This window comes from Prionailurus bengalensis, chromosome D4, assembly GCF_016509475.1.
Source record: "Prionailurus bengalensis isolate Pbe53 chromosome D4, Fcat_Pben_1.1_paternal_pri, whole genome shotgun sequence".
NCBI lineage: Eukaryota > Metazoa > Chordata > Mammalia > Carnivora > Felidae > Prionailurus > Prionailurus bengalensis.
Window position 1 is genome coordinate 71,125,045 of NC_057359.1, and position 24,098 is coordinate 71,149,142.

At 40.5% G+C, this 24,098-nt stretch overlaps 1 protein-coding gene and 1 non-coding gene across 3 annotated transcripts in view; both read right to left on the minus strand.

Annotated features, from left to right (window-relative positions):
- The window catches only part of SVEP1 (sushi, von Willebrand factor type A, EGF and pentraxin domain containing 1), a 199,913-nt gene that overhangs the window by 3,793 nt on the left and 172,022 nt on the right, over positions 1–24,098 (minus strand). The window contains exons 41-47 of one of the 2 annotated variants that reach the window (XM_043566209.1): positions 20,009–20,072; positions 16,377–16,550; positions 14,576–14,752; positions 10,689–10,859; positions 8,565–8,660; positions 6,538–6,633; positions 1,384–1,477 (exon numbers count right to left, since the gene is read on the minus strand). In XM_043566209.1, the coding sequence (XP_043422144.1) occupies positions 1,384–1,477; positions 6,538–6,633; positions 8,565–8,660; positions 10,689–10,859; positions 14,576–14,752; positions 16,377–16,550; positions 20,009–20,072 (872 nt within the window). The remainder of the gene's footprint in view (positions 1–1,383; positions 1,478–6,537; positions 6,634–8,564; positions 8,661–10,688; positions 10,860–14,575; positions 14,753–16,376; positions 16,551–20,008; positions 20,073–24,098) is intronic. The other variant, XM_043566210.1, reaches the window with a different exon arrangement.
- LOC122475498 lies at positions 1,055–1,164 on the minus strand. The gene has a single exon (XR_006295195.1). It is a non-coding gene; the product is annotated as a U6 spliceosomal RNA (small nuclear RNA).

Sequence of the window (24,098 nt, forward strand, 5' to 3'; positions counted from 1 at the left end):
AATACGAACTTGAAAAGATGTATGTACCATGTTCACTGCAGCATTATTTATAATAGCCAAGATATGAAAACAACGTAAGTGTCCATTAATTGATAAATGGATAAAGAAAATGTGACACACACACACACACACACACACACACACTGAAATACTATTCAGCTACGAGAGAATGAAATCTTGCCATTTACAACAACATGGATGGCCCCTGAGGACTTTATGCTAAGTGAGATAAGTTGGACAGAGAAAGACAAATACCATATGGTCTCACTAATATGTGGAATCTAAAAGAACCAGAAAAATCCCTTACAGATACAGAAAACGGATTGGTGGTTGCCAGAGGCAGGGGGTGGGCGTGAAATGGATGAACGGAGTCAAAGGGTACAAACTTCTAGTTATAAAATAAATAAGGCATGGGGATGTAACATACAGCATGGTGACTACAGTTAAAAACACTGTGTTGCATATTTGAAAATTCCTAAGGCAGCAAATCTTAAAAGTTCTTACCATGAGAAAAAAATTTTGTAATTATATATGGTGATGGATGCTAACTAGATCTACTGTGGTAATCATTTTACAATATATATACAAATATCAAATCATTATATCGTATACCTGAAACTAATATAATGTATGTCAATTATTCTTCAATAAAAAAGTTTACATTATTTTAAACATATTTTTTTCCTTCGACTTAATTTTGTGATAATCTTTTCTCAACTAACATACTTACTGGTTAGAAATGAGAAACCAATTGACAGATGTATTTTTACACTAAAATTTTTTAGTCAATTAAATACTGAATATATATATATATATATATATATGTATATACACACACACACACTAAAAATATGAAACAAGAGTTTTGATTTTAAAAATAAACATTTCTTATCAATTTCAATAGTATTTTTTTTGTAATCAGGAATGCAAATGAACATCATTAAAATGTACTGTTTATTATTTATTTTACAACCTTACATATGAAGGATGCAATCTTCTGCTCATGAAGGCAGTTAATTTATTTGTTTAATGAAACCTTTTTTCTTTTGTTTGGAAAACTATGGAATGTTGCATGAATTTGCATGCAATCCTTTTAGAGGAGGCCATGCTAACTTTCTCTGTAGTGTTCCAATTTTGATTTTATGCGCTGCCAAAGGTGAGCACAAGATTATTTATTTGTGAGATACCCTTTTGTCAATCCTTAACTAACATTTCTTTGTGTGGCTTTAGTTCAAATTTAAAGAGTACCGGAAAGCAGATATTTTTGGAAAATAAAAGCTTCTACTTAAACTGGCGATACGTTCTGGCTTTTGGGACACACTCAACTTGAATTTTGATCTCTTTGTGTTATAGTTAAACATTTGTTTCTTCTAATGGTCTTACCTGGAGCAGTCATGTCCTGTCCAAGCTGAGAGACAATGACATCGGTTTGGTCTTATGCATTTTCCACCATTTAAGCAGGGAGACTGGCAAACAGCTGGAATGAAAAATTCATGCATTTATGTAATTAATATTTAGCAGGTTGGAAAACATCCATGAAGAGGTGTAGAATAAGATCTGATGCTGCTTTCCACTCCAGCCACTCCCATTCCTCACTGACCATTTGTATTACACATTCCTGCCACTCTGTTTGACCTTGGGTCTCATGTGAACTACCCACCATCCCTCCCTTTCCCTTCCAAGCTAGTCAAGTTGCAAATTAAGTCCCAGGTTAAGTCCTGCCTGCGTATTGAAACCTCTGCTGATGACATTAAATCCACTGATTTTTCTCAGCAATTCTTTTTATTTATGCAACCGATGTGATGTATACCGTTTTGAACTGCAAATTCTTCAAGTGCTCAGTGAGAATGTATATCACTTGAGAGAGCTGGCAGTGAATTCTATGACTGACTGCGTTGTTACACCAGACATTGACACGTATGATAATCAGACACAAAGATTATCCAAAATAACAAAAAAACAAACAAATAAATAAAAATAGCAGATGATTCAAAAGCTCCTTGTATTTGCTAGAAAACACAATTTTCATGGCTTTTACCAGCTTTACTTGGAATAGAATTAACCTGGAATAGAATTAAAAGTTAGCCACAGGTAAAACCCTGAGTGAACATCCAAAGATTTACTATATGGACATCTTTTCTCACAAGGCCATCTTGGCATAACCACACTCTGCTTGCTACAAAATTTACAGATGCTAAAAACTGATGAAGACCTACCATCAGCAAGTTTAATATATCACAGAGAAAGAAGAACTTTCTCGAGGAAGAAGAAAATAAAATTCTTGTTGAAAGAAGGTTGGAAATGAGAAAGTTTTAGCCTCATGATTTTACCCTCATTATTGCTTGGACATGTAGCCTTCCCCAGATGAAAAACTCATCTTTGGTAAGATATACATGAATGTCACTTCTTTTTTTTATTTTTACTTTTTAAGTTTATTTATTTTTGAGGGAGAGACAGAGCGTGAGTTGGGGAGGGGCAGAGAGGGAGGGAGACACAGAATCTGAAGCAGGGGGCAGGCTCTGAGCTGTCAGCACAGAGCCCGATGTGGGGCTCGAACTCACAGACTGTGAGATCAGGACCTGAGCCAAAGTTGGACGCTTAACTAACGGAACCACCTGGGCACCCAACAAATGCCACTTCTTTTATCACTTATTTATAAAACATGGGGAACACTCCAGAAAGTACCAAGCACTTGATATGCAAGCACCAGGTGGGAAGAGCGAGGACAAAGGTAAAACCATCTTTGCCCGTGGGGAGCTCTCTTGGGGAGTTAAGAGTAGGTATGGGCCAAGAGAAGGCATGTATTTGCCACATAACAAAGAGGAAATTATGAGACAAAGCGGAATTAAAAATAACAAAAATGAAACCCAATCATTGAAAACTAACTCTCCATTGATGCTGCTTGCTAATAAAAAATTTACTCCTTTTCATTTTTTTAAATATTTATTTATTTTGAGATAAATAAATCTCTGCACTATCAGTGCAGACCTTGATGGCAGCTCGATCTCGTGAACCGTGAGATCATGACCTGAGCTGAGCCACCCAAGCACCCCAAATTACTCCTTTTCAATAGCATGATGATTTAGTGGTTCCTGACAGTACTAACAAATTCATTTCACTTCCTTGTCTAATAGCTTAACACCTTCCTCCTTCCCTATAATATGGGTGCCCCCAATATTCCATTTTAGGCTACCTTCTCGTGCTATGTGCCTTCTGCACCGTCTTACATTTTTCTTCATGTATGCTTTCCAGTGATGACTCACATACCACTATCTTCAATCTAGATGTATCTTCTGGGAACTCAAACCGTCATTCAACTCCTTATCAGACCTCTCCTTTGCAGGTTTCATGAGCTCCTCAAACTCAACATGTACATACTTAATTCCTTAACCATACATTCACACCTGTTCCTCTTGGGTTCTCTATCTCAGTAAATGGCACCACCTTTCCCTCAGGGGCCCCAAAGCTGTATCAGTCTTGACTCTTCTCAGACCTCTACCGCTGCAGTGTATCTATAACAAAACAGTAACTTCTCTCAAATACATCTTTTTTGGTTATCATTTTTTCAGAATTCATTACATCTTGCCAATTCTGCTTTGATAACTTCCAAAGTGGTCTCCCTATTGCAAGTATTACTTTCTGCCATTTTCCATACTGCTGCCAAAATCACTTTTCTAAAAGAAAATCCGATCGTATGATTTTCCTGCTTAAAACCCTTCAGTGGCTTCTGTTGCTCGTAAGACCTAATCCAGTATCTTGAACTTGGCACCCATTGCATTTTTCTACTCTGGCTCTGTCCATCTTTACAGCTTCATTTCCAGCCACACCCCTACATTCCCTCTATGGCTTCAGTCCTGCTATGGTGAACACACCTGTGTTACGCTTCCACACTTTTGACTAGAATGATCTTTTGGTGACTACTCTCGCTTTTCTGATTCTATGCTTGCGAAGACTTCTGAATGTCTTTACTTGGTTAGTGTACTTATCTTCACTGTTGGCAGAGCCCCTTTTAGAGAATTCAATTAGCTAGAATTATCTACTTAGAGGCCATTCTGCATCTTTTCTCCTGTTTCATACGCTGCTGTCTGCTTAATATGTAGGGGGTGTAAGCACGTGCCAAGATAGCTGCTGCGAGGTTAACAAGAAAGGAACACTATGTGATGCAGCATCATTAGGGAGCTTATTCTAGTTAGGGAGCCAAGGAGCTAAAAGAAATACAAATAAAGCAGATCAATGGAGCTTTAAACTTCATGGTTCTAACGAACTGTGTAGTATCTACAGAAATGGAATGTTAGAAAATAGATTATTGTGGTATAAAGCAAGTTTGGGGATAAGAGGAAGCTTAAGCAGGGTTTTTGAGGTTGGATAAGCGTTGAAGAGGTAAGGGAAAGAAGGAGACTGTGAGTTTGTGCTGAGAGATGCGGGGAGAAGGGACTGACTATTTGGGGGTAATGAAGAAGCCATCACTGTGGGGGATGTATGGGATTGGCAGGATGGGAACTGAGTTTTATCAGGTGCGCTGAAGCCAATTTAGGCAGAACCTTGGAGGTTAGAAGAATTTGGGCTGAAAAATTTGGGCTGGATATGGAGACAATAGGGAACCATGTTAGGTTCCTAAATAGGGCAAAAAGATAAGCCCAAAGTGGTACATAGTGATGTCTAGCTGGGAAATGGAGACAGAAAGATTAATCAATAGACTCTGACAGTGATTCAAACAAGAGATCTTTTACTAGCTGGTGACAGCGAGGACAGAGGAGGATGTAGGAGATACTGTGCAGGAAGAAACAGAAAGGGGCTGATACTGGTGATCGCAGAGGAAGGAGCAGGAGACTCAAGGATGCCTCCATCTCGAAGAGCGGTGCCCCCGCTGCAGAGTAAGATGCCTGGAAAAGGGCGAGACTCGTCTGCATGTGACTTCAATTTGAGAAATGCAGATAAAACATCACAGCTGACTTGTTAGAAACAAACACTATATAGATTGCGTTTAGAGTTTCAAACAAAAGCTTCACATTTGGCTTCCTCTGGTAGGTTTTTCCTTTCCTACATTCATGGGTGGCTGTTTGGCTTGAGGGAGGGTGACTACACGTGTGATTTTGCCTGTGACAGTATGTTTCACTCCCATTCCCTTGGTTTACTTATTAATAGTACCCCTTTCGCTCAAAAAATTCCCTAGTGTGGGGGCGCCTGGGTGGCGCAGTCGGTTAAGCGTCCGACTTCAGCCAGGTCATGATCTCGCGGTCTGTGAGTTCGAGCCCCGCGTCGGGCTCTGGGCTGATGGCTCGGAGCCTGGAGCCTGTTTCCGATTCTGTGTCTCCCTCTCTCTCTGCCCTTCCCCCGTTCATGCTCTGTCTCTCTCTGTCCCAAAAATAAATAAACGTTGAAAAAAAAAAAATTTAAAAAAAAAAAAATTCCCTAGTGTGAAAGCTAAATTACATGGTCACCGAGCCTTAGAGTTCATGCCAAACCCTGGTGCCAATATGCCTGTCCTACTTGATGTTTTACCCACCAGAGAGGTGGTACAAATACTGCTTTCACGAGGGATGGTAGAGTGTTAGACGTAATACAAATAAATACAGCAAGTTCTGTTCTTTTAACAGTTGCCTAAAGATTTCAGACTTTAAAAACCTGTCATTCATTTTTTTTTTTTAAACTTAATGTTTAATGAGAGACAGAGAGAGACAGAGCATGGGCAGAGTCGGGGCAGAGACAGAGAGACAGACACGGAATCCAAAGCAGTCTCCAGGCTCTGAGCTGTCAGCACAGAGCCCGACTCGGGGCTTGAACCCATAGACCGTGAGATCGTGACCTGAGCCGAAGCTGGATGCTTCACGGACTGAGCCACCCAGGCGCCCCAAAACCTGTCATTTCAAGCAGATTCATTTATTCGATATGAGAAACTGATCATATGCAGGCACTATGCTAGGTAGCAGACATACAAAGATCATGAAGAAGCATCCCTGCCCTCAAGTGGCATATAATCTAGGAGGATCAAGGACAGATTGATAATCAGTTAAGACCTCAAAGTACAGAAGAGTAAATATTTGAGACAGGCAAAGGTTAAGGGGACAACATTTGTTACCAATCAATGAACAACAGTTTGTTACTGTTGTCCACGAAGGAACCATCTCTTTGAGGAGATTTCCACTTTAACTTAAATGGTTTTTATTCAGGGTCGTGTTCTTTCTAGTTACCACAAATACAGTAATTTAGTTTCACAGAGTTTAAAATAAATATTCTTCTGAACCTCTGCATGCTTTCTCGATATTCTGCAAACAGAGCAGATGACGTGAAGAAGGCAGGAGGCTGAGCTGACTTAGAAGCTCTTCTTTGGTTCACGACCCTGACAGGTGCCTACGAAGCAGCCGTAGAGTTCAGCATTGAGACTATCATTCAAGGCACCATCTTGGGGAATTTGTGAAAAACCTTGGCATCCTTTTGTTTCACTGCCACCTCTGAATCTGAGTCATACTCATCAATGTTCTCCAGGGCCTCATGGAGCCAAGTCACCAAGAAAACAAACCCAGAGAGAAGACCTACCTGTATGACAGCGGGACCCCGTCCAGCCAGTTGGGCAATCACACTGATAAGGGGCCACACAGCGACCACCGTTCAGACAGGGGAGGATGCATATTGCTAGAAAGGAGATCGACAGGGATTAAATCAAAACACACACACTCAGACATACGTTCAAATGTTCACAAAACGTTTTCCGGGAGGAGTAAAACCTTGAATGACCCACTAGATAGTCTCCCCGGATGTGTTCTGTTTATTAATCAGTATCACTGGAAAAACACAATCAGGAAAGTAAGTCTGGACCTTTAGCCTAATGAAATGACTCTAGTTCCAAATGCACTCTTTTAGAGAGGATACACCGTGATCGATGTCCGGTAAGTGCTGTGCTTTCTCTTCACAGGATAAGCAGAATGTTCTCCCGTTATTATTGTTTCAAATTTCCTTTTCAAATTACATAAAGTGCTCAAGAAGTTTGGCCGTCTCGAGGCTCTCTTATTGTCTCGAATTAAATCTAAGAACGGGTCAGATGGGCTCTCTGTAGGCCGGTGTTGGCAACACATTAGTAGCGATGGAACAGCTCATCCTTTATTTCCTTGAAGCAAAGGCCTGATGGGGACTGAGTGAGGCCTCTCCTACACTGTCCCCAGTGATCATTCTTCCTAGAAATTACTGAGCTCTTTAAAAGGGAATAGTCTGTTTAGAAGGAGTGAGACTGTCTATTGGCTTGCTACTCAAAGCACAGTTCTCCAGCCAATAGCATTACCTAGGAGTTGGCTACAAAATGCAGAATTGCAGGTCCCAACCCAGAACTACTGAATCAGAATCTGCATTTCACATCTCCTAGGTGGCGCGTATGCACCTTAAAGCTTGGGGAACCCTGGTCTAATGCAGTAGCACAGGCACGTGCTCTGTGAACCAAGCGAGGCCTGCTGTCAGGGTCCCCCAGGGTAAATGTTTCCCCGGTCTTTGGACGCTTAGCATTAAAGCAGGTCAAGTTTGGGAGCTCTAAATGGGAAAGAATGATAGCAGAGCAGAGGGAGGAAAAACATAATTCTTCTTCTTTCTTACTCAGCGTGAGGACACTTGCTTTGGTGAGTTGTTGGCCTAAATTTATTTCCATTGTATATATTTTTTTCTTTCTAGATTAGTTGAAATAGTTACACTCAAAACAGTTTTAGAATCTCTTATGACATGTCTGGCCTTCAAAAAAATGATAAAACTGATAGAGACCAAGAGCCATCACATGAATGACCCTGGATGTGATTTCCATATACCACTCCCAATGAAACAGGCAATAATTTTTCCCCACATATATTTTTTAAGATATTAAAACAGAGAATAGTTTAGCCATTAAAATTTTTTTCAAAATCACTTATTCACTTTCTCCCGCAAGTTCAAATTCAAACTTACAAGAATCAAAATTCTGTATTAATTTACTAAGCGTTGTGTAGACACAGGAGTGACCGCTTCCCCTATTTTTTTTTTTTTTAAGTTGGGAAGAACCACCCCTAATGAAAAAGAGTGAATGGTGGGTTGTAAATACAACGCACAAAGTACAATGTTATGCAATGCTGTGAATTTATCCCAACTGCAGCAATGAGAGACACAGTATATAAATTGACTTGAGGTAGGAGAAGATGGGGGCTGGGAAACCCTCTATTAGAAACTCCTTCCCAAGAAGATTCTTGGGAATTTGTGACAGGAGGTATGTGTGGAGACGGCTCTTGTTAACTGTGTTTTCAAGGTCACTTATATTCCAATTCTTCTGCAACTAATTGACATATTCAGATAGACTCCAGATGCTCTCGTCTGGTCTACCACAGGACCAAATGAGCTCCTTCCACTAGTAAAGCCCACCAAAAGCAAATGAGTTCCTTCCACCAGTAAAGCCAGTTCCTTCCACCAAAGTTTGCTTCCACCAAAGCAAATGAGTTCCTTCCACCAGTAAAGCCAGTTCCTAGTAACTCCCCTGATTTGGCAGCTTCCAGGCAAGGTATCAGGACTCAAAGTAAGATTTAAGGACATAGTATGTAAGGTCTGAGGAGACTCACGTTCTTCACAGAGGCGCCCCATCCAGCCATCTGGACAGGAACAGGCATTTGGGCGTTGGCAGACACCTCCATTCTGACATGGGAATCGACAGACAGCTGGAAAAGAAGCAGGATGGGTCACAAATCTAGGGAATTATAGAAGAGTGCCTGTCAGAAGACAGGATTCCTTATTTATATTTCCTTGAGTCAAGTTTTACAGAAGAGAAACAAAACCGAATCTCAAGATTCAGCGAGGGGTTAACGTGAGGGTTTTGAGAAAAAGGCATACACAAGCTTGGGTAGTTCTGGGAATATGGCTTCCAAAATTTAATAACCTAGGGGTTCAGAGCAGAAGGGGACAAGGTGGTTTAGACCAAAGATAATCTCTTTTGGTCTGCCCCAGGGGAAATGCCTCTTCCAGAAGATGTGGAAATGCCCTTCCGAAGGTGCCCTTTGATGGCCAATAGCTCTTTGGTGCTGCCTCTGTCACTCAGTGTCTTAAAACAAACAAGTGAAGACACAAACAAGCAAGCAAAGCAAACACACAACTCTCATTTGCCTTCTGGTTTTAAGGGAAACTTGGGCTATTCTTTGAGGATGTCACCTCCTCAGCTGCCCTCTCACGAGGAAGAGGTTGTACCTTCTCTTACATCTCGCTTGTAAGTGATCTCATTTCTCACTGCTGCTGTCAGACAATCTCCTTCCAGCTCTTGCAATTGCCCTTGCCTCTTTTGAGGCCATTCGTTCATGGATTTCCTCAATTCTCCCAACCCCACAGGTCATTAAAGACTTTGGCCTTTTCACCCCAAATCCAAACCCAACCATTGTTGACGCGGCCGTGTGAACAACTCATTCAACAATTAGATTATTCTTTTAGTTCCTGAGTTAATGTTTGTCATGTTCACTAGCACAGCTCCTGACTTTCAGTAGAACGGAACAATCACTGGGGCGCCTGGGTGGCGCAGTTGGTTAAGCGTCCGACTTCAGCCAGGTCACGATCTCACGGTCCGTGAGTTTGAGCCCCGCGTCGGGCTCTGGGCTGATGGCTCAGAGCCTGGAGCTTGTTTCCGATTCTGTGTCTCCCTCTCTCTCTGCCCCTCCCCCGTTCATGCTCGGTCTCTCTCTGTCCCAAAAATAAATAAACATTGAAAAAAAAAATTAAAAAAAAAAGAACGGAACAATCACTATGATTTGTAAAACAAAACAAAACAAATCTGTTTTACTAGAAACATATAAGTTTTAGGACATACCAGGATGCCTCATTGTCTACTTCTTTCAATTTTGCCAAATTTTAAGCACAGAACCTTCTTCCCCCAAGGAAGATTTTATTGAGTGCACATACACAATTCATCCTTGGGTTTGCCAATTCAGTGCACCAAATGAAGAGACAGCAGTGCTCACATGAACTCAGAGTGCTTGTCACCAGCCCCCAGCGTGGCCAGGGAGAGCATGGGGTGGGCTCAGCTTCCCTGGGGCTGACTGGTACCTCTTCCCTCTGAATCTGCCCACTGGGCGGGCTATCCCATCCCCAGCGGGGATAGGGGTCTGCCCAGGATGCGAGTGTGGAACTGGAATCTGCTGAAACATCTGAGCATCCGAGAGGTGTCCTCGTGGCTCAGACATGACACAGCTCCTCCTGGCAGCTGGAGAACACTCCAAGAGAGCACAAGCACTTCCCTGAGGAGCCATGATTGACCCAGGAAGGGGCAGTGTGCTGGGCCAGAGTTTTGTGTGAAAGCTTTTAAAACTCAAACCCAGAATGTTAAGGAAAATGACACAAATGTCAAGGGAAATGTATTTATTTTTAAAAATTTTTTCTTAATGTTTATTTTTGAGAGAGTAAGAGGGAGACAGAGTGCGAGTGGGGTAGGGGCAGAGAGAGAGGGAGACACAGAATCCAAAACAGCTCCGGGCTCTGAGCTGTCAGCACAGAGCCTGATGCGGGGCTCGAACCCACAAACTGTGATATCATGACCTGAGCTGAAGTCAGACGCTCAACCTACTGAGCCACACAGGGGCCCCAAGAGAAAATTTAAAGCCAAGGAAAATGAACAGAGCAGGCATCCTAGCTGTTGGCCTCCCCAGACTTCCATATACATTTCTCTACAGTTTCAATGAGAAATAACCATTCAAATATTTCCTTACCTCTGCAAACAGGAGGTGATGTCCAGGTTCCATTCTCCAGGCAAACACTCCTTAGGGGACCTTCCAACATGTATCCACTGTAGCAGGAGTAGGTGATCATGTCCCCATACTGATAACGCACGCCTCGAGTGATGGCATTTTCTACAAAAGTTGGTGGACCGCAAGATATTTCTACAGGAAAACAAAAGCACAATTGAGCCTGTGCTACTAACCCAGCCAGTAGATGAGAGAGAACACAGTCTCATCTCAAAGACTGAATTAATTTCAAGAGCAAAGATCAAATAGCACCAGAGAGGTGGCTTTCAAGAGAACTTCAATTCAGGATGTTTATCAAATTACAAGAGGAGAAGCATGGGGACTATTTGTAGTCTATTGTGTTAGAGTAAAGATCATTAATTGCAGTATTGCAGATTCCATCAAGGCTGTTTTATTAGTGCCTAGAGTAGCAACTGACATGCAGTGGGCTCTTGATAACAAATTTGAAAAATGAGTAAATGAATGAATATTGTCTCTAGCCTCTAGAGATTCAATTTACACACTTTGATGAGGTTTACAACATTCAAGGTTTCACATCAGTTTCCTTCTTTTCAAGACTGTAAAGCAGTGACTTGTCACTTATGAAACGTGTGAGAATGAATGATAATTTTAAAAGTGATGCATACTGTATATTTTTAATTTTTATTATTTTAAGAGAGAGAGAGAGGGAGAGAGAAAGAGAGAGAATCCCAAGCAAGCCCCACGTTTGGTGAGCAGCCTGATGAGGGGCTCGATCTCACGACTCTGGGATCATGACCTGGGCCAAAATCAAGAGTCAGACGTTCAACTGACTGAGCCGCTCAGGCACCCCCGTACTGTATGTAAATTTCAATAAAAAATCTTGTAACTAATTTTGCTTTAAGAAGCGTTGAGATAACTAGAGTCGTTCTGGGGAGGCTCACAAGACAAGAGTTGAATTAGAGTTGGTGCTCCAATCGATATCCAGTTTGTAGAAGTCTAACTTTTTGGATGACTCTCCCTGAATTGGCTTCTAAAAGGTGACCGTGGACATAATACCATTAAGAACTTGTCGGTGGAAATTAACAATGTGTACGATTTTTCTAAATTCTCTTTTCTTTCTAAGGTGGTTATAGACATTAATTAAACGAATTGGATATCAAATATGTATTAATGTAAATACTTAAATCAAATATTTATTGGAAACTGGAAAAGAAATTGATGAAGAAAATGCTGCCCCTTTACTCAGAGTAGTGGGAAGAAGATGGGCAATTTAAGAGACAGCTGTCATAGAGGCTTGGAGACTATTCTATGGGAAAATCAAGGTGAACGTCACTAATTATGCCTAGGACTGTCAAGATACAAATCGCAGTGAGAGTAGCATTTGGACTAGGCTACAAAGCTTGAGTGGAGGCTATGAAGCTTCCAGGTTGGGGTGAATAGCATGTAGAAAGATCATGGCTGGTTCACCGAAGTGATCAAAGCATGGATTTCAAACCAACTATATGGGAATCACCTTGGGTTCACATTAAAAGTGCAAATTTTGGGGGGGCGCCTGGGTGGCTCAGTCGGTTAAGCATCTGACTCTGGCTCAGCTCATGATCTCGCGGTGCATGAGTTCGAGCCCCGCGGCGGGCTCTGGGCTGAAGGCTCAGAGCCTGGAGCCTGCTTTGGATTCTGTGTCTCCCTCTCTCTCTGCCCCTCCCCTGCTCGTGCTCCGTCTCTCTGTCTCTCTCAAAAATAAATAAACATTACCATTTTTTTTAAAAGTGCACATTCTGGGAGTTTCTAGCTTATGAGTCTGCATCTTACTACCCTTGGTGATTCCTAGACACACTGAATTTGAGTCGCTGACTCGTAAGGACAGATATCAGGATGAGATGACAAAAAAATGAGGGAAGTTGTTGCTCATGTCTCTCAGGGAAGATACTTTCTTCTAAGCCAGAGGCTTTGCTTTAATAGAAAATGCAGAAGAGGGATTGAGGATAACAAACAATGGTAGAAACTGTCTCCTTCTCTCCAAGGCAACCCCTGATCCTCTCAAGAATATTGAGGAATAATTAAGCATGCACCAGAGTGCATGTCTCTCCTTGCTTTTTCTTCCAGTGCTCGGAGTGGTATTTGTCAGGGAGCCAAGACCGATGTGAGGATATGCGTGCAGAAATCAGGCCACTTGGCCTGCTTTAGTCCAGGCTGGTGGTCAAGGCTTATACACACGTACTGCTTCCTATTTCACTTGGAGTAGATTTTATAAGACTAAAAGCATAGTATATGTTCCCTGGAGTCAAATCAAAATTCTTTTTTTTTTTTTAATCTTTTAAATGTGTATTTATTTTTGAGAGAGAGACGGAGTGTGAGTGAGGGAGGGGCAGAGAGAGAGAGAGAGGGAGACACAGAATCTGAAGCAGGTTCCAGGCTCCAGGCAGTCAGCCCAGAGCCCGGTGCGGGGCTCAAACTCAGGAACTATGAGTTCATGACCTGAGCCAAAGTTGGACACTTGACCGACGGAGCCACCCAGGTGCCCTAAAATCAAAATTCTAATGCTGTAGTAGGCTGCTAGTTGAAACTCCAGGCACTTGGGCCATTGGTGCATCTCCTCCTACCAGGGGACACTGCTAGAATACACCAGTTCATTTACTCTTCAAAGCAAACTTACAAGATAACTATTATTGGTGTCACTAACACAGGAGAGCCCGAAGGTTCGGAGACGTTAGGGCACTGGCATGGGTTCCGACTTAGAAAGTTTTGAGGATAGAATTCAAACCCAGGTCTTCTCTGACTCCACAATCCCCATGGCCTTCACACTTCACAACTGGGGTGCAAGTGTTCTAAAGATAGACGCTATTGTAGGCATGATATAGTTGTCGACTATGTAGCCCAGTGTCTTGCATCTGGTTAGACTCGATGAGAATTTGTTCACTGACTGCTGCGGAGGGAGTAGCTTGGAGTACAAGGGAGCCGGAGGGCAGAACGTTGGGCAGGGGAGATGTTTTCAGTGCAGGAAGCGTATGTGAAGAGATGTCAAGAGTTATCACAAGGCAATAAGAGATGCCGCCAGATGACGTGTGATGTATCACATGGTGCTAGCCTGGAGGGTCTCAAATCGTTTGGTTCCGGGACCCGCAGCAACACCTGGGGGCTTGTTCAAAAGGCAGATTCTTGGGCCTCGCTGAATCAGACATTCTAGGGTGGGGTCCAGAAATCTGTTTTAAACAAGCCCTCTAGGTGGTTCAAGTTTGAGAACCAATGTGGAATCATTTTCGTTATTGTAAAGCATCCACAGCCTATAGTCTGGGGACTCTCAGAATATGGGGAAAATATGTATTTTATTTATTTACTTATTTACTTATTTTAAGGTAGGCTTCATGGCCAGCATGGAACCCAACATGAGGCCTGAACTTACAGTCCTGAGATCAAGACCTGAGCCAAGATCAAGAGTCAGACACTTAACCGACTGAGCCACCCAGGCACGCCTTATTGTATTTTTTTAAAGTAATCTCCATGCGCGGTGTGGGGCTTGACGTTAGGACCCTGAGATCAGGAGCTGCATGCTCTACCCGCTGAGCCAGACAGGTACCTCAGAAAAAAATATGTATTTTAGATTTAATATTTTGCTCATTCCTAGAAGAGCATGTTTTGAAAATGTCTTCAGTGAATTCTGGTCAGGTAGGTTTTAGCCTACTTCTGGAAAGATTTTTTCCTTTTTATGTTTGGAATGCAAACATCTTTTTTTTTTTTTAATTTTAAAAATTGTCAACACAGAAGCCGATAACCACGATAAGACAGAGACCTAAATATCTACATTTAAGTTACTTGATTGAAAATAATCTCACAAGGATGAGAAAACATTCTGCACTCATGAGATGAAATGGCTTCCATCTCCATTTACTTACTTTCACATTTGGCACTTGTCAGTGTCCACGTCTCGTCGGGGTTACAGGTAATGACGCCCCGGCCTTGGAGCAGGAAGCCTTCCCTACACTTGATGGACACGTTCTGATCAACGTAAAACTCCTTTTCAGAAAGCAGAGCATTCTCAGGAATCACAAAAGGAACAGGGCATGGATTTGCTGTTAAACAGAAAAAACAATGCTTACTGATATTCTCTTTTCTGATTTCTTCAAATGCAGAGTGGGGTGAGCCCTGTAGGAGCTGGGTTCACAGTTATGATACTGAGGCTTAAAAATATGGAACTTCAAACATTAAGAAAAAAACAAAAAACCTCGGTTTGGGGGCAGGTGGGTGGCTCAGTCTGTAAGCACCTGACTTTAGATTTTGGCTCAGGTCGTGATCTCAGGGTTGTGAGACTGAGCCCCACGTCGGGCTCCACGCTGAGCAGGGAGCCTGCTTAAGATTCTCTTTCTCTGTCCCTCTCTCTCTCTGCCCCCACTCTCTAAAATAAAAAAAGGAGGGTGCCTGGGTGGCTCGGGTGGCTCATGTCTTGATCTCACAGTTTGTGAGTTCGATCCCCACGTGGGACTCTGGTGGCAGCGTGGAGTCTGCTTGGGATTCTCTCTCCCTCTCTCTCTGCCCTTCCCTGCTCGCAGTTCTCCCCGCACCCCCTCAAAATAAATGAATAAATATTTTTAAAAGTAGTGTTAAAAAAATAAAACAAAAATATTTGTTTTGGACAAATAATGTCCACATGACATTATTTTTAAGGATAAGATCAGTTAAGGTCTGAAAACCCCCAAGTTAGTCAACCACTCACACATTGTTCTAAAATTCTAAGATGGGAAATTAAATAGTTGTTTGAAATGATGGCTCAACACTAGGGAAACAAGAGGTGTGCTAGAAATCACGGAGTGCATCAACATTCCCCCCTTTTTTTCATTTATATATATATGAAGAAAAAAATATTAAAAATGCAGAGTAAATGCTTCTCGTTGTCACTTTACTCTCTTTAACTGAACATCCTACAGAAGGACGACCCAGAGAATTGGCAGACATTTCTAAGTAAGCTGAGTATAACTTTAGACTTACACTACCATGAACAGGATATTAGAACTTAAACTGTAGAGTTTTCAAGGCTTATTTCTAAGAGTGGATTCATTTTGTAGTCTGAAGGAAAAACAGCAATGATGATAGCACAAAGACTTCTCACTGCAAGTGTGTGACACACATATTAACATATATTTCAGCAGTTTTGGTTTTCCTGATTTTCAGTGCGCACAAGAGGTGTTTGTGAGTGAGAAAGGCATCAGCTGAGTCTTGAAGGCTCAGTTACTGCATTATAACACTTGAAACAATAACCAGAGCTCCCTCAGTTCAGATCTTACATGTGAATATTGTTTTCATTCTAATGCTTCTAACTAAATTGTCTTCATTCATTATATATATGTATATACTTTATTATATTAAAATTAGACATTAATATATTCTTTCTTCACCCTTTTCACAGCCCCAGTCAGATTCATTACACACTTGCGTGAAAATTTTTTCATTAAGTTGCATTTTTTATCAGTGCCTTGGACTACCTGTAATCATCCAAGGAATCTGACGAAAGCCAATTCTTAGGATATTTCAGATAATATAACTGGGTTTTAAAAACAGCCCACAGTATTTGGTTTGGATATACACTGATGGCTTTCTCTGGGTCAGTCTCACTCAGTGGAGTTTCCTCTGTTTCAGACACTGGGGAAATTAATCATGAAACTGAATCTGATTAAAACCTCTCTTAGAGTCAACACACACGTTTGCAGAAAGGAACTGGGTGGCTCCAAGCTCCGTTTTCAGTGCAGTATGCCTCAGGTGCCCCTTCAAGGCTGTACCCTCTGTTACAGGAATATACCACACTGGGTCCAGCAGCAGTGTTTTCGACTTTGGCTTTCCCGTTCAGAAACCCAAGAGGAGCTTCACACCTGGTCTCTGGAAAGAAAAATAAAAGCCTCATATTACATGTTTCTTCCAACCCTCTTTCCTTCTTCTGCTACAATTGCTAAAGGTACTCAGTGCATCGTATAAAACATTATAGCCTGCTCATATGTGAGATACAAGGATACGTTTTGAAGGAAGAAAAAACCCCAGCGTGTCTAAGTTTTGGATTCATACATGCAGGTGATTCAAGACTGGCATTTTGCTTATTGACTCTAGCTGTCTTTATGTCTATTGCTACCTTTTGTCGTTACTAGTGCTGGGGGTATAAATGAGCAAGCCCTGTCTCAGACCAAATGAATCAGAATCTCTGTGTTGTGGCCGAACTTCTGGTATTAAAAGCACCCCAAATGATTTCTAATGGTCACTCAGGGTTGAGAGCCAATGGATTAGACACTAACTGACTTCTCTGGGCCTCTTCCAGCCCGGTGAGTATTCTGTATACTGAGACCATGGATCTTAACTTTGGCTGTACCTTGGAATTACCTGAGAGCTTTAAAAACATATTGATGTGGGGTTCTACCCCCAGAGATTCTGACCTGATTGATCTGGGCAACGGATTTTTCAAAGCTCCCTTAGGGCGTCCCAGTGTGCTGAAGGCTAAAAGCCATGGGAGTAACGCAGTGCTTTCAAACTAATGCGCACAGGAATCACCTCAGGATTTTGTTAAAATGCAAATTTTGGTTCAACAGGGTTGGGGTAGGGCCTGAGAACTTGCATTTCTTTTTCTTTTTTTTTTTTTTTTAATATTTTTGATGTTTAATTTTGAGAGAGAGAGAGAGACAGAGCATGAGTGGGGAGGAGCAGAGAGAGAGGGAGACACAGAATCGGAAGCAGGCTCCAGGCTCTGAGCTGTCAGCACGGAGCCTGACGCGGGGCTCGAACCCACAAACCGTGAGATCGTGACCTGAGCCGAAGCCGGACGCTCAACCAACTGAGCCACCCAGGCGCCCCGAGAACTTGCATTTCTAACAAGATTCAGCTGCTATTGATGCTGCTGGTCTGTGGGCCACACTTTGAGAATCATATTGATGTGAACAGGCTTCCCTGAAAACTGATAATACAGATATCAATATATTTAACAATTCCATAATTATATAAGAATCTTTCAAATCAGGTTGCTCAGTATGAGCACTTTTCCCCCACAGAAATATCTGTATTTTTTATATGCCTCAGAAAAAAGGTGTATAATAAAATATATAAAATACCAATAGTTTTTTTTTTTTATCCACGAGTGGTGGAATTCAAACTATCATTTTCTTTTTGCTTATTTGTGGTTTTTTTTTTTTTTTTTAATTTTTTTTTCAACATTTATTTTTTTGGGGGGACAGAGAGAGACAGAGCATGAACGGGGGAGGGGCAGAGAGAGAGGGAGACACAGAATTGGAAACAGGCTCCAGGCTCTGAGCCATCAGCCCAGAGCCTGATGCGGGGCTCGAACTCCCGGACCGCGAGATCGTGACCTGGTTGAAGCCGGATGCTTAACCGACTGCGCCACCCAGGCGCCCCAACTTATTTGTGTTTTTTAACTTTCTGCCAAGAACTTGTGTCCCGTATTTAGTAATTTAGAAAGAAAAAACCCACAGATAATAATCGGATTCATACAGAACGTATTACTATCTTGCATTTCAGAGAGAGCAACTGTACAAACCATTGTCACTGCAGTTTGATTTATGCCCGCCGCAGAACTAAAACAATTCCCTCACCAATGCCATGGTGGGTTCCTATGCCAGATCTCCATGTTTCCTTTTCTTTCCTCTCTCCCATTCCCTGCAAATATGTTCCTACATTTTATTTTAATCATGAACAGCTGAGATTTAAAAAAAAAAATGCTATTATCAGGAATCCCCAATGATGCCTTTCTGTGACTTGAGATATCACTCAATATCTTTAAAAAATATTTTTCTGGGGCAGCTGGGTGGCTCAGTCAGTTAAAAGTCTGACTTCACTCAGGTCATGATCTCACGGTTCATGAGTTCAAGCCCTGCACTGGGCTCTCTGCTGTCAGTGCAGAGCCTGCTTCAGATCCTCTGTCCTCCCTCTCTCTCTGCACGCCCCCCACTCGTGCACTCTCTCTCTCTCAAGACATATAAGTAAACTTAAAAAAATTTTTTTTCTGTATAATATATACAAGTTTTGGAGAACTAAAAATAGTCATATATTCTCCATTGAGTTTCAACCACACAATATTCCTTTAAGAATGTAAGATTCCTGTGTATATAAAATCAAATCATTACCCCAGAAGACACGTGGAAACAACCTTGAGTCCTAGCGGCAGCTTTGACACTAACTTAATTTATGATACTGGGTAGGTCACTTCACTTCTCCTAGTCCCCATTTACTTATTTAGTGAGATAAATAAATCCATCTGATCTTGGACTTAATCCAATCTAGTCCAGTTGAATCATCTAAGAAGCTGCTTGACTAGAATCTAAGAAGCCAATTCTAATTTGAAAATTTGATGATTCCCCACGATTATTAAGAAAAAAAGTTTAAAGCCTGCCACTTTGATAGGCTTGTAACTACTTGTATCTAAATACAGTTGACACTTGAACAACATGGGGGTTAGGGGCGCCAACACCCCATGCCGTTAAAAATCCATGTATAACTTTGAATCCCCAAAAACTTAAGAAACCAGTAGTCTACTGTTGACCGGAAGCCTTGCTGATGACATAAACAGTTGATTAACAAATATTTTGAATGTTTTATGTATGATATGCTGTATTCTCACAATCAAGTAAGCTAGAGAAAAATGTTACGAAGAAAGTCCTAAAGATGAGAAAATACATTTACAGTACCAGACTACCTTTATTGAAAAAAAAAAAACCCCACATATAAGTGGACATGCATCGTTCAAAGCTGGGTTGGTTAGGAGGTCAACTGTACATTGTCTCCAGCAGAGGGATCATATGGGCCATGTGTTGGGAATGAACTCATGTGAATGAACTCATGTCTTGCTCAATAGACTTGCATGTTCTCATAAGATGAGTTAATGCAAAATTCCACATACACACAAAAAGTGACAGATGTGATGACAACATCACTTTAAAAAACTGTCAGTTTTGGCTAGTACTGTCACCAAAAAACAATAGCGCTAAGCCTTCTAATTATAATTATTTGGGGGAAAAGCCCACAAAAAGAATGCAAATAAATCCAATAATGAACTAATTTCGAAACAAAATGTTTGCTATTCCCAATTTGGTAATTTTGTGCTCTATTCCAATTTAATCATTAGTTTCTACTATTATTTTTGACCCTTTTATTGGCTTGGGGACCTTGAGCAAAAAGCCCATAAAAGATTCTCCGACAGTTTACGGAGATGATTAAAAAAATTTTTTTTATTAAAAAACTGATTTATAAAGAAAATGTGGCCACGTTGTTATCATGTGTCACATGATATCGTATCTTTTTTTTTTTTCTTTTTTAGGACTGCTCAGTGTCTTTTGACTTACTTTTGCACATTGCTACCTCTCCACTCCACATTCTGTTCTTCTGACAAACACGTTCCTTGTTCCCCTGTGAATTGATGAGAAAAAGGTCATTGACAAGATTATACTTAGTAATGGAAAGATAATAAGGGAACACAAAGTAATCTTGGCCATGAACCTGAATCTTCCAGCATGGAATGCTAAATAAATTGATTAAATAAATATAGTTTTTAAGGGCTACGTTTAGACTTTCAAAAATGCTTTCATCAAATTACTTCAAACTTCATACCCTGGCTGAGCAGTGTAATTAAAGTACAGATTTTATTTCACTTTCTACTGACCTGACAACTGATTATAACCAATAGCAAAGGTCGATCAAAAACATGTTTGAAATGTCAAAGAGGTATATTTGCTTAGTAAGTTTTAAAAATATTTTGAATTGAATTTATTTTTCAGTACTTGAGAGGTATGGCCAAGAATGTGAATTGGCATTGTTATACCTTATAGTTTTGAACATAAAACAAGTTAAGATATCTTGTGGGTATGAAGATTGAATTTTTGGCAATGTAACTTAACCATTAAAGATAAATTTATCCTGGGGCACCTGGGTGGCTCAGTAAGGTCAGCATCCGACTTCAGCTCAGGTCATGATCTCACAGTTCACGGGTTCGAACCCCGCATCGGGCTGTGAGCTGATAGCTCAGAGCCTGGAGCCTGCTTCAGATTGTTATCTCCCTCTCTCTCTCTGCCCCTCCCCCACTCACGCTCGGTCTCTGTCTCTCAAAATAAATAAACATTAAAAAATTTAAAAAAAAAAGAAAAAAAAGAAAAATTTATCCTACTAAGGGCCCAAGCATTCAAAATTTTATTTGGGGTAAAAATCTTTCTAAAATGTATTTCCCTGCCTTCTTAAATAAAGTAAAATGATGGGGCGCCTGGGTGGCTCAGTCGGTTGAGCGTCCGACTTCAGCTCAGGTCATGATCTCGCAGTTTGTGAGTTCGAGTCCATGATCTCGCGGTTTGTGAGTTCTGTGCTGACAGCTCTGAGCCTGGAGCCTGCTTCGGATTCGGGGTCTCCTCCTCTCTCTGCCTCTCCCCTGCTCATGCTCTGTCTTTCTCTATCTCTCAATAATAAATAAAAATGTTAAAAAAAATAAAGGATAATTTAAAAAAATGAATATAATTTACTTGAAAAATTTTATGATTATTATTCTGAATATATTTTTGCATATTTTTCAATATCCCATAGCCCTTGATGGCTATATAGGCAGTTGGTCCTCTACAGTTATTATAGGCATATATGGACTAAGATTAGTATTCTTTGACTTCTGGATATAATTTTTATGAGTCTTTGTTTCTTCCCTCTTTGTTGGTTATCTTTTACTGTAATCATCAGTGTTCCTAATGATAATGCTTCTCCATGCTTTAAATTCCTTAGCTACTATGGAAAAATGAGATAAATAAAATGTTGTAATATATGTTTAAAAAGATTAGGTTCTAAGTAAAGTTTTAGGGACCTTAAGTCTCAGTCAATATATGCACATGGATTTTGTCACCTGTTTCTTCATTGCTCAGAGCCCTCTGGATATCATATTGTCTTGAAGCTGTGTTCTACATTAGCAAGAAGTCTGAAAACGAGCTATTGCCTCTATTTTGGTTTGATCTGACTGATGCCTTTCATCCTTATTCTTTATCAAAGATATTTTCTTTGAGCTATCAGTTTATCGATAAATCTTTACCTATAAAGATTCCATTGACTTTGGTGGAAGGTTACTCTCCTGACTTTCCAAGAAAATAATTGAATCAATGAAGAAAATGTTTCTTGTGATATACAGTCATTATTTTTTTTTTCTTATTGAAAAAAGTTATGTGTGTTGATTATAGAAATTTTGGAAAATACAAATGAAAAATGGGGTTTTTCAGGATTCTCCATCCAGAGACAAACACTGTTAACATTTGCCATGCTTTTTCTACACTTATATACCTACGTATGCACAGGAAAATGTGCTATTTTAGTTTGTGAGTTTTTATTAATTTTGAGGAAGTGTATGACAAGCCATTAAAGCCAGTTCCCTATTTAGGTCCTTCCAGAGTGGACTACAGTCAAGTAGTTAATTTCAGTTAATAGTTGAGCATTTTCCCCACTATTTTTCCCTTCTCTTTCATCTAACGATTTGAATAATAAGTATTCTGTTTCGACTATGCCAATTTTTAATTCCAACAGAAACTCAAATAAATCTATTTTCTGTAATTATTGATGTAAAAAAAAATCAAATGCTATCTTTGGGCTCCCTCCACAGTTACACTGCGAATTTCATCATACTTTTCCTTTTGACTTTTTTTCTCTCTGTCCCTTTACATCTCTTGTTTTTGATGAATGAAGCTGGAGTTTTAGATCCAGATTAACATCCAGTTACTATTTTTGACATAATGTTTTTGCATGATCAACCATTAGGTTAGATACTTACAATGTTTTAGAATCATCACAACTACTTTATTGTTCACTACTGATTTTATAAAATGACTAGCTCATTTTTGAGTTCTTTATTTTGATTTATTCCTCAATTTCCTGTAGTAATTTTATTTCAAGAAGATTGCACATGTGGTAAAATTTCTGAGACTTAGGTGGCTTAAGAAAGTTGTTTATTGTACATATAAACAGTAACTTACTTACAAAGCGGAAGAATTTAACATGACTGACACTGATTGTCCAAATTGCTTTGCCTGATTTGGGTAACAATACAAATAGTAGTAGGGATCACAGTAATTGCCCTATACTGAACTGGAACCATGCATAAAAGGCAGTGCTTGCCACTTTTTAAATCTTCAGCCCTTGCAGTAACCTTGCAAAGGTCGCTATCAAATTTCTAGTGTAGACACAACAGAGATGAAACAGCGGCAGAGAGGTTTGATTTGTTCTCTTAATACTTCGCGCCCAGTGAGAGACAGAGCTTGTAACAGAGGTCTGCTGGGACCATGTTGCTCTTCTTAACCACTTTCCAGCCACTGACCCTTGCCATCTGGAGTGCTTGTTAAAAATGCAAACCCGTACGTCCTATTTTTAGAGGGTCGCAACCTAGGAACGTACACTCCTTTTTTGAACTTCTCGGATGATTCACGAGCAACGGGTTCACAGACCGCACTTTCAGAAACACGGAGTGATGTCTCAGAGTGGTTCTCTGTCCTGGTCCTGGCCATATATTGGAATCACCTGGGAAACTTTTAAAAAGATGCTGCTGCCCCAGACCCAGCCGACAGAGGTACTGAATTAATTAGCCAGGGGTGACAGTAGGTATTGGTAGCTTTTAAAATCTTGTCTCATGGAAAAACTCAAACACATGAAAAATGTAACAGTAGAAAGAAGAGTAACAAACTCCCACATAACCATCACCCACCTTACACAATTAATTCAAAGCCAAACTTGTTTCCTCTAAGCCCCACTCCCTTCCTAAAAACTCACATTATTCTATAGCAAATCCCAGATATCAAATCATTTAACAGTAATTATTTCAGTATGAATCTCTAAAAGATGAGGGTTCTTAGAACTATAACCACAATAACCAATAACATTACCACAGCTTAAAAATGACAATTCCTTAATATTAATCTAATCCTGTTATAGCAGTCAAATTTCCAATTGTTGCATAAATTTTGTAACTGATTATTTTGTAGTTCACTTGAATCGGAACCAAAATAAGTCTACCTGGTTTATGTACCTTTTTAAATCTATAGGTTCCTTCTATTTCTCCCTTACACTGCCAACTTATTTGTTTTAGCAACTGGAAAACTGGGTCCTTTGTTCTGTAGCCATTTCTACAGACAGAATTTTGCTGATTGTTCCATGGTGGTATCACATAGCATGTCCTTCTGTCTTTGGTGTTGGTTGTCGGGATTTAGAGATTTTATAAGATTCAAATTAAAAAAAAAATTTTTTTGGCGAGACTTTTTCATATGGTGTGTTTTTCCATCCAGAGGCACATAACATCTGTTTGCTTCTATTTTTTCTAACACCAGTAGCCATGATGATGACCTACATCCATTAGTTCCTAAGAACTGCAAACTCTGAGATTTAAATCCTATTATTTATTGACTGAAATACTTCTATAAAGGGAAG